The sequence below is a fragment of the Crinia signifera genome, chromosome 12, assembly GCF_055691185.1.
Source record: "Crinia signifera chromosome 12, ASM5569118v1, whole genome shotgun sequence".
Classification (NCBI taxonomy): Eukaryota; Metazoa; Chordata; class Amphibia; order Anura; family Myobatrachidae; genus Crinia; species Crinia signifera.
Window position 1 is genome coordinate 62271234 of NC_139228.1, and position 16460 is coordinate 62287693.

Here is a 16460-nt window from a genome sequence, read left to right on the forward strand (position 1 = left end):
CATGCGGAGCTCTGGGAAAGGGTCCCAGTTGTGGACGCTTCAGTGGCACGTTTGTCCAAGGCTACTGTATTACCAGTACAAGGCGGTGCAGCTTTTAAAGATTCTGTGGATAAAAAGCTGGAGGGAAACCTCAAGGCTATCTTTGAAGGGGTGGGGTTTACCTTACGACCCCTTATTGCTTCAGCCTGGGTTTCTAAGGCCATGATAGAGTGGGCTGGTGAATTATGCACCATGCTGCAGGCTGACCCGGGTGCATTACTGCTTGCAGAAAAGATTAAGGCAGCAGCAGAATATGCAGTTGAAGCAGAGGAGGAAGCTATTAAAATGGCAACCAGAGTGTCCACAGTCTCCATTAATGCCAGGAGAGTGCTTTGGCTTAAAGCCTGGGAAGCAGACAATGAGTCCAAGAAGGCTCTGGAAACATTAGCCTTCAAAGGAAAGGTACTCTTTGGTACCGAATTAGAGGAGATTATAAAACAGGCCACAGGCGGCAAAAGTACATTCCTGCCGGCCTCCTCAGCAAAGCAGACATCCAGATTTTCTGCTTTTAAGCCGTCCTTTCGGCCCTCCCCTAGAGGTGGTGCGTCCTTTCGAGGACAGTCTTTCAGGGGAAGGTTTCAGCCCTCTAGAGGCAAGACACAAAAGTCAAAATTTGGCTCTTTTCACAAGAAGCCTGCCAATAAAGGAGAGGATAAACCCTCTGCATGACTGTCAGGGGCTTTGCCCGACAGTGACAAAAGTGGGCGGGCGTCTCACACATTTCAGGGACGCTTGGGCTTCTCTAGGCCAGGATGCCTGGGTGCTAGACATCATAACACAGGGTTACAAAATCCCTTTCAGAGGGCCACCTCCGAAGAGGTTCATTCCCACATCCTTACCAAAGGAGGCACGGCTGCGTACAGCTCTTGTGAGAGCAGCGCACTCCCTTTTGGAAAAAGGGGTGGTTACACTAGTCCCCAGGACAGAGTGGAAGAAAGGCTTTTACTCCACGCTGTTCCTGGTGCCCAAACCAGACGGGTCTTTCAGACCAATACTAAATTTGAAGTCTCTAAATGTTCATTTATGGGTAGACCATTTCAAAATGGAGTCTCTACGGTCAGTACTCCTGAGTCTGGACCAGGGAGAATTTTTGGCGTCCATGGATGTCCAGGACGCATATTTGCACGTTCCTATACACCCGGAGCATCAGACCTTGTTGAGGTTTGCCATAGGAGACCTGCATTTACAATTCCGGGCGTTACCCTTTGGGCTAGCAACCGCGCCAAGGGTATTCACAAAGATAATGTCAGTAATGGCGGCGGTGCTGAGGCTCAGGGGAATCACAGTAATACCCTATTTGGACGATCTCCTGTTCAAAGCAGAGTCAGCAGCCATGCTGCAGAGTCACTTGGCAGAGGCCATCAGTTTTTTGCAGGCTCACGGCTGGATTTTAAATTTGCAAAAATCTCAGTTGGTACCATCACAAAGGCTCCAATTCTTGGGAGTCATACTGGACACCCATCTTCATCGGGTATTCCTCCCGGAGGTAAAGGCCAGGGATCTGGTCACCCTAGTCCAGGAGATTCTCAGGGCTCAGAGCATTTCAGTATGGAGGTGCCTCAAGCTCCTGGGGAAGATGGTGGCGTCATTCGAGACGCTTCAGTTTGCCAGGTTCCACTCTCGGAGGTTCCAATGGAACATTTTGTCAGCCTGGTCAGGAAACACTTTGACCATGAAATCCGAGATGATAGTGCTGTCTTCGGACACCCGAGAATCCTTGAAATGGTGGACAGAAGTAGATTCCCTTCAGTGGGGTCGGTCATTACAGACCTGGGACTGGTTGATAGTAACTACCGACGCCAGTCTCAGGGGCTGGGGGGCAATAGCCCTGGATCTCAGGCTTCAGGGCCTGTGGACGGCAGAGGAATCAGCGTTACCAATCAACATCTTGGAGCTGAGAGCTGTCTGGAAAGTGATTTCCTTGGCGGGAGACAGGTTACAGAACCTCCCTTTGAGGATTCAGACCGACAATGCCACAGCTGTGGCGTATCTGAATCACCAGGGAGGTACACGCAGCAGATTGGCCATGTGGGAGGTATCCAGAATCTTCCTATGGGCGGAACAGAATGTTCCAGCTGTATCGGCTATATTCATCCCAGGAATAGAGAATATAGAAGCCGACTTCCTGAGCAGGGAGGAGCTCAAGGAAGGGGAATGGAGCTTACACCCTCAGGTGTTTCAACAAATCACCTCGATGTGGGGAACTCCGGATGTGGACCTGATGGCATCCAGGATCAACCGTCAAGTGCCCAGGTTCTATGCCAGAACAAGGGATCCACTAGCGGAGGCAGTGGATGCCATGACTATTCACTGGCAGGGAGATCTCCTTTATGCATTCCCACCAGTACCAATGTTACCGAGACTTCTGAAGAAAATACAGGGGCAGAAGGTTCCAGTGATCTTAGTGGCCCCAGATTGGCCAAGGAGATCCTGGTACTCGAGGCTTCAGAGGTTGTCTGTGGACTCATGGCGTCTACCTCTGAGACCAGACCTTCTAAGACAAGGCCCGTTCAATCACCTGGATTCAGATCGATTGATTTTGACGGCCTGGCTATTGAAACCACCATTTTGAAAAGAAAAGGGTTTTCTGAGGCAGTAGTACAGACGATGATAAAAGCCAGAAAAGCTGTATCTTCGGCAAATTATTATAGAGTCTGGAAGACTTACATTCGATGGTGTGAGAGAAGAAAGGCTCATACATCTCATTTTAAGCTATCAAGAATGATGGAATTTTTACAAGATGGTTTTTCATCGGGCCTAAGCCTTCAGTCACTGAAGGTACAGATTTTGGCCTTGTCCATCTATTTCCAGAAAAAGATAGCCATTTTGCCGGAAATTCAAACCTTTTTACAAGGAGTATCCAGGTTGAAACCTCCATACAAGCAACCAGTAGCACCTTGGGATCTATCACTGGTTTTGGAATGCCTTCAAAAGGCACCTTTTGAACCTTTAAGGTCGGCTGACTTTAAGTTTCTCACGTGGAAGCTAGTGTTTTTGTTAGCAGTAGCATCTGCTAAAAGAGTTTCAGAATTGGGAGCTTTGTCATGTAAATCTCCCTTCTTAATTTTTCATGATGACAGGGCTGTTTTAAGAACAGTGCCTCAGTTTTTACCGAAGGTGGTATCTACCTTCCATTTAAATCAGGAGATAGTTCTACCTGTGTTTCAACCCCCAGAGGGGTCTAAGAAAAGGGACAAGTTAAGAACTTTGGATGTTGTGCGTGCCTTACGCATATATGTGGACAGAGTGAAGAGTGTCAGGAAGACTGACACATTGTTGGTATTGTACGACGTACACAAAATTGGTTGGCCTGCATCTAAGCAGACTATTGCTAGGTGGTTGCGGTCTGTGATAGCCTTTGCATACACCAAAGTGGGTAGACCAGTACCGGCCAAAATAAATGCGCATACCACCAGGTCAGTTGCCACCTCTTGGGCGGTTCGACATGGGGCCACAGCTGAGCAGGTTTGCAGAGCTGCCACTTGGTCATCTGTTCACACATTTGCCAAATTCTATAGATTCCATGAGTTCGCGTCGGAGGACGCATCATTCGGGCGAGCAGTGCTGAGAGCTGCAGACCTGAGCGTACCCTCCCAAAGGACCGGCTCTGGAACGTCCCAGTGTTGAGCTGTGTCACCAGGACCATTGAAAGAGAAAAAGGGATTTTTGTAAGAACTTACCGTTCGAATCCCTTTCTCTGATATGGTCCTGGTGACACAGCGATCCCTCCCTTACGCTCAGTAAGTATGCCAGAAGTTTCATGATGTTCATGTTAAAATGGTTAAAAGTTAACAGTTTTCTGTTATAAAATGTGCATATAATATGTGCAGGCGTTTGTACTGAGTTATGTATTCCAGTGGCTTTGAAAGATTGAACTGAAGAGTCCAGGGATGCAGTAGGGGAGGAGCCTACCCTCTAAAACTTTAGGATAGGTGCCTGGCTCCTTCGGACCCTCCTACATCCCAGTGTTGAGCTGTGTCACCAGGACCATATCAGAGAAAGGGATTCGAACGGTAAGTTCTTACAAAAATCCCTTTTTATCTCTCCTTATCACCCTTGCATTTATCTCTTGTTAAGGCTTAATACATCTGCCCCAAAGGCCCTAATTCAGGTTGGCTTGTTAAGCTGCAAATGTCGCTGCTGCTACTCTCACTGCCTGAGAGTCCATCCCATGGAAAATACACCCCCCCCCCCAGCGGTCAGATACCCTCGCAACCATGCGTGGGGATGTGTTAGGTAGACACATCCCCTTGTATGTGCCCGGAGCAGGAGAAATCACTCATTGGTTGCCAACCAATGCCAACCAAGTAGAGACTGACTTATATTTGCGGGCAGTGGGACGAAGACAGGGCGGGCAACTCTGATGTCAGCCTTCTGCCCCCCGGCACACCTCATCCTGCCTGCAATCCCATGGGAACGCCCAGTGTTTTCGTGGGTTGCCCATGAAACGCTGGGCGTTCCCATGTCCGTGCACTGCCAAATCCCTCATCCACCCCATCCCACCTTCTGCCCCCCCCCCCTCTCCCCCTCTCCCGTGCCGTTCGCAGTCGGGCTTTGTGTCTGCACAGAAATGCACATTCGTAAGCCCCGAGCGTCTTAATGAACCAGAATCGTCCCCTTAGTGTGTCTTTTATGCATGTGCTTGCCCCCTGCATGATGAGGCTTATTCAGATGTGGTCGCAGGTTCTATCCTTTCATTGGAAGTAGCACAGATAGGCGTCTATTACCTGTTACAGTTGCATGAGAAGCAACTCCATCCACATTAGGGATGTCGATCCTGGGATTCAAATCCCAACGAGTTTTGGACCAAATCCTGGGATCCCAAAGATCTCGATCCCAGGATTGGCCACTCTAATCCACATCTGAATAACCGGTATTGTGTATTATCACGGCGCCCAAGTTTCTTACGTACGGCACCGTAGCAAAATTGCATCGCATGGGCCATTGTAACGGCCGTGCGATGCGATTTTCCTATGTAATTTATTCACTGCTCTGTTAGCCCCGGGGAATCGCATCGCATTGAATCGCACCTGTACAATGCCATTAGGTGTACAATGCCATTAGGTATAAAATAATGGAATACAATGAGGTTTTAGGCAAACCCCCCCCCCCCACTATCCACGCCACCCCGAAGCGTGGCAGGCGTCGGCGGAACGCATCCTTTTCATACCTCCACTATCCACGTCGGCGTGGAGTTGATTTTATATAGTGTGGCGAACGCAGCGAGCCACCGTGCCCGAAGCGTGGCGAGGGGACGCGGCTTACTTTACATGTATTCCACGACCCCTCGGTGGCTCGCTGCGCTCGCCACACTATATAAAATCAACTCCATGCTGATGTGGATAGTAGGGGTATGAAAAGGTTCGAAGGACGCGTTCCACCACCCCATGCGGGAATCGCTGCGCTCGCCACGCTTCGGCGGTGGCGTGGATAGTGGGGGGGAGGAGGTGCCTAAAACCTCATTGTATGCCATTATTGTATACCTAATGGCATTGTACACCCTATACAACATAAATAAAAGAGCACTGAATACACAAAATCGGATTGCATCGCATCGCATCGGCACTTAAAATGGCCCATGCGATGCAATGTGATGCGATTTTCCTACGCAGAATAGCCCACTCAGCAAATAGCTTAGTGGGCGCCGTGATAATACACAAGTACCGAATAACCTCCAAGATCCAGGAAATGTGTCTGAATGTCATCGTGCTCTGAATGATAATAGCGGCCTTATGTTTAGACCGTTCATGTCACCAGTGCTACTGTACATGGCAGACCTTCTTTTGAAAACCGAACTGATACGGGCTGCTGGGACCTGTAGTTCCGCAAAAGCTGGAAAGCTATCTCCTGCCTAAATCTCACACGGAAACGTTCTGCTGAATATTTCTAGAGAACGCGTTCGATGCTGTCAGTCCGTAGATTTATATTGCCTTTAAATCCCAATTATTCCAGGGGGGGGAATGCTTTTCCTATAACGTTTTGCTGTCAGACGCCTTAGCGCCTACGCTTTTCATACAGAGCGCGCACCAGGCTGAATCCCCAAGTGATTACGCTCAGAAAATGTGAAAATAAGTTGTTTATCATGAGCGATATTTATTGCTGTGAGCTGGCTCAATAAAGCAGATTAATACGCTTGTCTCCGAGTGGAGCGGCTTGGCTCAGATAATTACTGAATGAAGATGAATTACTTTGCATGGCTTTATATATTGTTACATGTAATTAGAACCCAAATTCCGCTCGGAGAACACGATCTGCAGTTAGATCACGTGTGTAGTGGTAAAATAATTCTCGCAGATCTTTTTATTTCTCGTTAGCCTCGGGGAAAACCTTTAGCGAGACCTCTTATGTTTCCATTTCATTTATTTTTAATTATACCAACCAGTGCTTCGTTTGTGAGCAGAGATTGGTTCTGAAATCATCGATGTGGCGCAGTTATTAACCCGGCAATATTAGATGAGAACGCAGCCCTGCTTGAAGATTAGGTTTTGATCCCCACTACATTATGGACAAATGAGGCCACATCCAGATCTTATATATAGAGGTGGGGTGACATCACTGGCCAGCGTCCGGTGTAAGAATCAATCCGTATAGTGCAGCGGTTCTCAAACTGTGGGACCTAACCCCAAAGTGGGTCCCGACCTTCCCAGCATGGGGTCGCAACTCCATATTGCTGCCCATCAGGCTGATGACTTTTCTGATCTCAGTCAGTGATTCAAGGAGTCTGAAAAATCAGTTGAATTGTCTGCTATTTTAGACTCCTCCCATAATTTGTGCCTCCCCAATGCTGCCATGTATGTGCTGTCTGCTGACCACACAGGTGATGGGATGACCTTCTGCAGTAACTTGCTGGGGTCCTGTAATTATTTTTATTGTCTGATGGGGTCCCAGAGCTAAATAGTCTGAGGACCTCTGGTATAGTGCATTTCTGCCAGGCAGGATTGCAAGACTGTTACTCAAACTCTGCCTGCTCAGTGGCAAATGCAGGATTTCTGGAGGGGGGATCCCAAATATTTGATTTTAGACCGATTGTCGTCAGCTCATGATGGATACATATAAGAAGCATGTAACAAGCTATAGGCCTGAATGTAATGGAATTTTTCTAAAGGTAAAATCACTTACAAGGCAAACCCATACCTTGCAAGTAATTGCCCCTTTTAAAAAAAAAATCTGAGTTCGGTTGGCATTCCGCACCATAGGTTCCAATTCGGCCCCTGTCTGATGGTGGGGCTAATGTAATGTCGGTAATGTCGCCGGGCAGCGAGCACCTTCGGCAAATTTCTCCCTTGCCAATGCGCTCACAGCCAGACTGTCAGAGGCGCGCCCATAGAAATGCTGGGAGTGCCTCGCCAAAAGCAGGCATTGTGCTGCCTGCCATGGGCGGGCACATGATGTTGGCACCTGCTCCGAACTCGCTTAAATCCATGCAGCCGCCGGGGGCTTCAAGAAGCGGGGAGAGGGGGGAAAGATCATCCGATAGAAAGTAACCATCAATATATTTTTTCCTCTGTGCGTCCGCTAGCGAACAGATGTGTAACCGTACAGATCCGTCCGCAGCCCTGCACAGGGGCATGGACAAAGGGGGCCCATAGTCTGTCACAAACAAAGTGCGGTTTATGTAACACCGAACTTTTGACATATGCCAGCCCAATGATAATGGTTAGGCACTTTCCAGATTCACAAGCCTTGAAGAGAGAGATAAAGTACCAGCCAACCAGCTCCTGACATTTTCAAACACAGCCTGTAACATAGCTGTTGGGAATTGATTGGTTGGTAATTTGGGGGTGATTCACGCTCACTTACAGGCAAATTCGCTCCAGGGAACGATGTTGCAGGTCTGCTTTGTATGGGCGAAAATACGCAAGTGCAGACCCGATGTACCAACGCCTCCAGTGAGTAGGTTATTTACATTGTTATCATTGCTTTATACACCAAAGGGAATCCCGTGTATGAGGTATGGGGGGGCTCCTCGCAGGAGCAGTGAGGGGAAGCAGGATCTAGTAGATCAATACCGATCAGATTGTAATCTAGACCAATAAAGCAAACTCTGATCCTCTGATCCCCAGCATCAGAGATTGCAGAACGAAGTCTCTGTGGCCTTAGATGTGAGTTTGATTGAGAGAAGATTTGCAGCCTCATAACCTAATCAAACATAACTGCTTCAGCATTACCGCCCTCACGTTACCGCGCTTAACGCATCGATGTTCAATTGAAGAGTCTCTGATATCAGCTCCTCTACCGGCAATGTCATTTGTGCCTGACATAGAAATGCATTTGTGGTGATTTATTGAGCACATTTCTAGATTTACGGCCTGACTGTGACGGATTGCTTTATAATGTGCTATATATAAATCCAGAAGCTGCTCTGATATGGAACAGGACTGGAACTGCTGGTTCTCCTGATCGGCTGAATGGTTCCTGGGAACCGCCGTGTGCGGAATGCCGGATTTATCTGATTTACGGTGTAAGTGAAACGCGCTCTCTTGTCATTGCAGGCGCTGTACATGTTCTACGCCTTGGCTATTGTGTGTGACGACTTCTTTGTTCCATCCCTGGAGAAGATCTCTGAGGTGGGTACCTAGGACCATAGCTGTCTCCTTTTATTTATTGACTTTTCTCCCGTCCATGGGGTTAATTTATAAAGATGGGATGTTGCTATGGGCAACCAATCAGATTCTATCTATTATCTTCTAGAAGAATAAATAAGTGGATTCTGATTGGTTGCTATGGCAACATCCCATCTTCAATAGAACTCATATATTTGCTCCATCCTGCACCATCTAGTGGCCAGCAGGAAAAACACTTGAAATACCCCCATAGAGGAGAGGAGCCTTTCATTATATAATAGTGTGTGTGTGTGATTTTCTAGAGAAGTGCAGTAAAGTTCCAGTATTAGTAATCCAAACCCATCTGAATATCGGTATCCAATGATATTTCAACAGTGTCTAGATCAGTGGTTCTCAACCTCGGTCCTCAGGACCCCCCAACAGTTCATGTTTTCCAGGTCACCAGGCAGATACACACGTGCACTCATTATACACTGACACATTTTAAAAGATCTACAGGTGGAGCTAATTACTTCACTTGTGAATCTGTGTGGAGACCTGGAAACCGTGCACTGTTGGGGGGGGTCCTGAGGACCGAGGTTGGGAACCGCTGGTCTAGATAGATAGTAAAAAAGGTCGACATTGTCACAAGCTCGGCATTGGCAAAATGTCAACATGCACAAGGTTGACATCAACAAAAGGTTGACTTCCACAAGATCGACCTTGACAAAAGGTCGACCCAAGAAAAAGATCAACATGAACATGGTCGACACGTGAGTTTTTCATGATTTTGTTTTTTAAATTTTGGGGGGGAATTTTTCATACTTTAACAAAAAAAGTGCAGAGAGCAGCGGTAGTGGAGCGAGGCACCTGTCCTGAAGTATGTGGGAGTACTCACTACACCAATTAAGGGTTCGCATGCTGAGGTGTTGACATTGACCCCGAATACTCATGTTGACCTTTTTTCTGATGTCAACCTTTTTGTTTGTGTTAAACTTTTGTCAATTTTGACCTTTGATCCAGAACTGCAGAATTTTTGTGGATCTGAAACGATTTCACTTTCGGTTCTACTAAGGAGACCCGAACCAAGCCAAGACTTTGGGGGTGATTCAGTATTGATCACAATGGGGAAAATTCGGCCCCGTTCCAATGGTGGAGGGTCTGCGCATCTGCGTATTTGATTTCTCCTGCTGTCGGCCGCATGTGAATGGATGTGCGAGAGAACACAGCCATTCGTATAGCGGAGCTCAGTGGCGGGGGCTGGGCATTTGTTTGCCCATCGGGCGGCGTTAGCCTGCTCGCTAAGCAGCCAAAGGCCACTGCTTAGCGAATTATGCTGAATCGGGCCCTTTGTACGGACTTTCCCACGATTTGGAATTTGGAGTTTCAATCTGAATTTAGTTTAAGATTTTAAAAAAATTACATGATTGTAGCGGTCTTTATGAAGAAATCCAACCAAAACACGAGACTCTGCGCACGTCTTGGGTGTCATGTACCTTAAATTGATTTTACCCCCCAAAGCTGCATCTGTGATGTCATTATTAGCATCACCAGTTGCACGCACCCGATCCTGTGGACGAGACATACCATGACAGAACCATGCCCGACACTCCCACCTTAGGGTGGTTCCACATAATCTCTCAGCCACGAATCTCTTAGCCACCACCCTGTTCCCGCCCTGAAACCCATCACAGCACCGGCCAATTTGCATCCAACTCAGAATAGGCTTTGGCAAAAAGGCATAAAATCGCTTCTGCGCCATCTCTGCGGGCAAACACTCGCCAGTTGCACCCGTGAAGAGAGATCCGTGCGACTCTGAATCAGCGGCTGCATATCTGTGTGGCCGGGAAATGCCGACATAGAGTAGAGATAACTGAAGAACGTATAACTATACCCTGGGATTCTGGCTCGATGCTTTCTGTTCATTATATGTGAGCTGAGTTTTGTGTTTGAAGATCTGTAGCTTTAGGAATTGGTTCGGTGTCTCTGAGAATCTCTGCTGGAAGTCAGTTTGTTGTCAAGGGATAATAAACTGTGGTGGGTAAAAATGACAAAGGATAGCGGGCGCAAAGCTTCACCCACGTACCGGGGACGCTGATGTATGAAAATCCATTATTCAGACTCAGATTCAGACCTGAGGGCGTTGGGCGTGCAGTACTGGATCAGAAGATAGCTGCATTTTAAATCGGCATCATTATGAAAATAAGCTAAACGTGATGATCATGTTCCTGTTTGGGTGACGGATACATTATAAAAACTTGCCGACGCAATTTCCCAGATGTGTCCTCATCTATGTCTTCCAAGCCTGTACTCTAAAGGCCCCCCATACACGAGTCTGGACAAGTCAAACCCAAATTCCCTTGAGCAGCCCCTCGGAAGGGTTCACATACGATGTGCCGTTTTTCACATGCGTAACTCGCGGGGAGCTGACCGTGGGGGACAGGAGAAAAAACGTGTTCAAAAGAATGGCCGGCCGCTGATTGGCTGAGAGAGCTGCAGAGTGGGGATGCAGAGTGGGTAGAGCGCTTCTCCCGCCTAGCACTTCCCCACTCTGCAGATAGGTGTGGGGTTTTTACCTCGTTTTCACGTCAGTACATCCCGCCCCATAATTGCAATGTTCCCTGCGGTGGTTGCTGTGGCAGACATTCCAAAAAGTAAAGACAAAAAAAAATAATGTTTCTGGTGTTTTGCGCATGTGCAGTAGGGTACTCACCAGGAAAATGGACACAGGACCTCTTCCTAATACACCCCTGCTCAGTACTACCGCCTCTTTTCCAGGTAACTTTTCACCTCTCATGCTGCTTTCACATCACATAATGAAGGATCGCACCAGTACTTTGAACGGGTCATTCCCGGCGCGAGCCAGCATTTTGGGATGTTTACATCCCCACAGCGAACCAGCATTAGGGGCGCGGCCGACAGTCGGCGCATCATCGGGGGTGGGGGAGGAGGCAGCCCTTAGAGCTGGCGCTGCTCCAAGCGCTGCCTCCTCCATAGTGTGAACGGGAAACGTGTCCCTCAACCCATTTAACCCATTCACACCACCAAGCAACATGGCAACGAACCGGTAAGAACTCTGCTTTCTTACCGGTTCTTATTACCGTGTTGATACCCATTTTAGGGACACGGTTACCCCTTTCGCATCGCACTAATTACTGGGTCAAAGTGGCTTTTACCCGGTAATTAGTTGCGGTGTGAAAAGGTTATGAGTGGAACATTCCTTTAAGGTTATTTCTAACCTACCTACTTTTGAGCTGGGAATTTCAGGTGATGTGTGAATTTAGCAGGAAAAGGCAATAGTCGGAGATCTGTCATCCGTCTCTTTTCAATGCTGCATTTTTTAAATTGGTTCCACTTCCAGTTTTGTTATTGTAGCTCCCCCCCCCCCTCCCCATGCACTCATGCCATCTTTTTCTCTGTTGCTTTAACAGTAGCCTTCATACCGCATACAGGCCGCCAGCTTCTTGTTGCAGCGTTCCATTCCTGGCACTGCAGATGCTCACAATCCTTTGAGTAAAGATTGCCGTGAATAATGACTAAATCTGTTGCTCATTTGGAGCCAATTCAGAATATTAACTGTTTGTCTTGAATTATGCGGAACAAACAGAAGCCATCAAGGCATGCATAGTTTACGACATGTTCTGGTGCCTTCTCCCAGGCTCCGCGTCAGTCACACCTTGTCGGGGTAAAGATTCGCTCTCACAGAATTCTCCCCAGCAGGGCCGTTTCTAGACAATTTAGCTCCCAGGGCAAAGAAATAAAAATGCGCCCCCCCCCCCCCCCCCCCCAAATATATAACATGGTACAGAAGAAATTGTGCGCGCCAAAGGCGCGCGTGCCGAAATAGGGGGTGTGGTTTATTTGTCGAAAGGGGCGTGGCTTAATATAAGGGGTTTGGTCTAGCAGGACAACAATTACCTTACATCTCACTTTTGCGACCTGCATGACCAGACATTGGTTACCGCAGGAATTGTCATTGTCCTCCCGCACTTAAGTTGGCCAGCTGAAGGCCACACAGTGACCTAGTACACCTCACAGATCAAGGCCAATAACAGCCTACTTAAATCATTATACAATATTTATCCGTGATTCCAATAACACATTACGCAGCACACTGTGATGACAATTACACCTTATGTCGCACACCATGATGACAATTACACATTATGTCGCACATCATGATGCCCATTAGACCCCCACACTGTGATGCCCGTTACACTCCACACTGTAATGGCAATTACGCAATACTCCCCACACCGTAAAGCCTATTACACATTCGGTACTTGTGTTATATCTGGGCGCCCGATTTTTTCATTGTATTGCATCGCATCGCATGCAATATAGTGGCATACAATTCATGCGATGCGATTTTTCATTGTAAAGACCCGATTTTTAATTGTATAGTCACCCATGGGTGATTTCATACCCCCACTATCCAACTACGCATGGAGTTGATCTTATATAGTGTGGCGAGTGCAGCGAGCCCCACGAGGGGACGCAGAATACATGTAAAGTAATCTGCGTCCGCTCGCCACACTACAGTATATAAAATCAACTCCATGCGTAGTTGGATAGTGGGGGTATGAAATCACCCATGGGTGACTATACAATGAAAAATCGGGTCTTTACAATGAAAAATCGCATCGCATGCCTTAAGTAGTGGCATGCGATGAAAAAAATTGGGCGCCCAGATAATACACAAGTACCACACATTCTGCCCCACGCACCGCTGCTGCCGTTTCCTAATATGCCCCCACAGTGCCAGATATGCCCCCACAGTGCCATATATATATATATGCCCCCACAGTGGCAGATACGCACCCACATTGCCACACATATGCCCCCACAGTGACAGCTATGCACCCACAGTGCCACACATATGCACTCACAGTGCCACAGATACGCCCCCACAGTGCCATACATATATGCTCCCACAGTGGCAGATATGCCCCCACAGTACCACACATATATGCCCCCACAGTGACAAATATTCCCCCAGTGCCACAGATATGCCCCCACAGTGGCAGATTTGCCCTCACAGTGCCACACATATGCCCCCACAGTGACAGCTATGCACCCACAGTGCCAAATATGCCCCCACAGTGCCACAGATATGCCCCCACAGTGCCATACATATATGCCCCCACAGTGCCAAATATGCCCCCACAGTGCCACAGATATGCCCCCACAGTGCCATACATATATGCCCCCACAGTGCCATACATATATGCCCCCACAGTGCCACACATATATGCCCCCACAGTGCCACATATATGCCCCCACAGTGCCATAAATATATACCCCCACAGTGGCAGATATGCCCCCACAGTGCCACAGATACGCCCCTACAGTGCCACACATATGCCCGCACAACTTACTGTCTGTGTCTCAGCTGCTGGCCTGCTGCTGCTGCGCTGCTGCTGCTGATTTCCTGGAGACTCGGAGGGGAGCGGAGCGCTGCGCACATCACGCGCCTCGCCTTCACAGTGTGTGCCTGAGCCGTCAGCCATTCATAGCTTGCGGGCTGGCTCCTGATTGGCTGCCGCCCGCGAGCTCTGATTGGCTGACAGCCAAGTGAGCGAGGGGAAGGAGAGACGCGATGCGCTCCCCTCCCCTCCCCTCCCCTCCCCTGGGAAATTAAACAGCTGAGCTGTGGCGCCGCGGTCGGGGATAGGGGGCAAAGGCGGCGCTGGGGGGAGCTGCCAGGCACCACAGCTGTTTAAAAGAGGCTGACAAGCCGTGCGGCGCCCCGGGCTGCTGCACGGCTTGTCCGCCTCAAAAAACGGCCCTGCTCCCCAGACCCACTGCGCAATAAGGGCCCTGCTGCATGGGACGTTGCCCAAATCAAATTCTATCTACTGTATTATCAGCTAGAAGATGATAAATAACAAGTAGAATCTGATTGGTTGCTATGGGCAACATCCCATCTTCAATAGAACTCCCATCTTTGTCAATTTACCCCGAAGTCTCCACCTCCTCCCCCTTGATTATTTTTTTAATCTGAAAGTGTCATCTTATTGGCTACGTAGCTCTCACATGTTTTGGATAGCCAATAAGATGAGTTTCGCATCTTAACCAATCAGATTCTAGCTAATGTTTGTGTGGTACATTATGATAATACCCAGCGGCGTCACTATAAATCCTGCGCTTCCCCACCAGAAAAAATTGAGCCGTTCCCCCCCCCCCCCCCCCCCCCCATCATGGTATCTGCTCGTTGTCAGGCCGCCACATATTCTGTTAATTGTTACAGGCGTTCTGCTCATTGTCAGGGCATCCCGCCACACACACCCACCTCTGGACACAGCATCTGTTGCTTCTGCTAGCATTTAAAATGTCTCTCCCAAAATGGCCACCACCTTCTCTAGCATCCTTAATATTAACTGTCTCTTGTGAGGCGGCGGACATTTTGGGAGAGGCATTTTCAATGATGGCAAGTGTGACAGGACTGCAGACCAGTATCAGTAGGGGTGTAGCAATAGCCCCCCCGCAGACCCCCAGCGCCCGCTAGCCACCCAGTGACTCCATGCATGCAGGGGCAACTGATAATACCTAGAATCGGATTGGTTGCTATGGGTATCAACGCTACTCAGGGCCGTAACTAGAGGGGTGCAAGCAGTACCATTGGATAGGGCCCTGATGCTACCCCACACATCACCCACATCTGGAATGCAGGGTAGCGCTGCTGCAGAACCACTTGGAGCATCCATGGGACTGCAGAGCTCCGCTGCAGCTCCTTACCCATCCCGTAAGCTTTAGAATCTCTTCCCCATTCTCTGCGACCTTACTAATTACTGTGTCTCTTGCAGAGGCTGCATCTGAGTGAAGACGTGGCTGGGGCAACCTTCATGGCCGCTGGAAGCTCTACTCCCGAGTTATTTGCCTCTGTTATTGGTGAGTGTTGACGATGGTCCAGACAAATGCACAGCTAGTTCTCGAAGTACGTGACGACGTGAGAGAAGTGGGAAGTTTTTATGTTCTAAAACTGCATATAGATGCGAAAGGTGAACAAGAGGCCTAATTATTGTTGGTTTGCAAAAGCAAACTCCTTCTTTAATGGACAAAACCATGCTGCGCTGCAGGTGGGGCAGATGTAACATGTGCAGAGAGAGTTACATTTGGGTGGGGTGTGTTCAAATTGACATGGACACTGAAATGTAGCACCGCGTCCCCTCGCCATGCTTCGGGCACGGTGCCTCACTATGCTCGGCACACTATTTAAAAGCGAGCCATGCGAGGGGACGCAGAATGCGATGACAGTGTCCATGTATGTCAACATCTGGGATGAAAAAAAGTAATAAAACTCATGTCAACCTTTTGACTATCGACCTTCTCATTGTTGACCGATTTCAGATGTCGATATATCCCTGTCACCCTTCAGTGGTCGATACAATGCAAGTTGACCCAAACAGGGTGGACCCATTCCCAATAGCATTGATAAATGGCACGCTTCCTTAATTTCCCATAATACTGTGAAAGTCGCCATTTCCACAGGATTTATGGGTTTACTACAGTTTAACAAGTAGGCCCTTTTATCAGAGGCAATACAGATAATGTATAGTGTATAATCTTAGATTAGCCAGGCGTATCGGAGTCATGCATTATCCAGCTCCAATGCATTCTGCAAGCATGTGTATGCTGATTCCCTCACAGGAGATCCCTAGGGTTAGTACCAGTGTACAGTATAATGAATGGGCCTCAATAATAAGGACTCTATCACACTGGAGTCTAACACTTTCTGATGCTGCATTCATGGAAGGAACAAGGGGGCAGAGGAATATTCTATGCACGGAAATCTGGGGAAATGCTCTTAAAATTGGCCTGTCCCAGTAATTCTTTATTACCCATGTGTGCGTGTATTTTTGCAAACGTGAAACTGCC

General features: G+C 48.3%; 1 protein-coding gene across 2 annotated transcripts in view; it reads left to right on the forward strand.

Moving 5' to 3' along the window:
* Positions 1-16460, forward strand: part of SLC24A4 (solute carrier family 24 member 4) — a 127709-nt gene that overhangs the window by 76049 nt on the left and 35200 nt on the right. For both annotated transcript variants that reach the window (XM_083165849.1, XM_083165850.1), the window contains exons 4-5: positions 8532-8606; positions 15389-15473. In XM_083165849.1, the coding sequence (XP_083021975.1) occupies positions 8532-8606; positions 15389-15473 (160 nt within the window). The remainder of the gene's footprint in view (positions 1-8531; positions 8607-15388; positions 15474-16460) is intronic.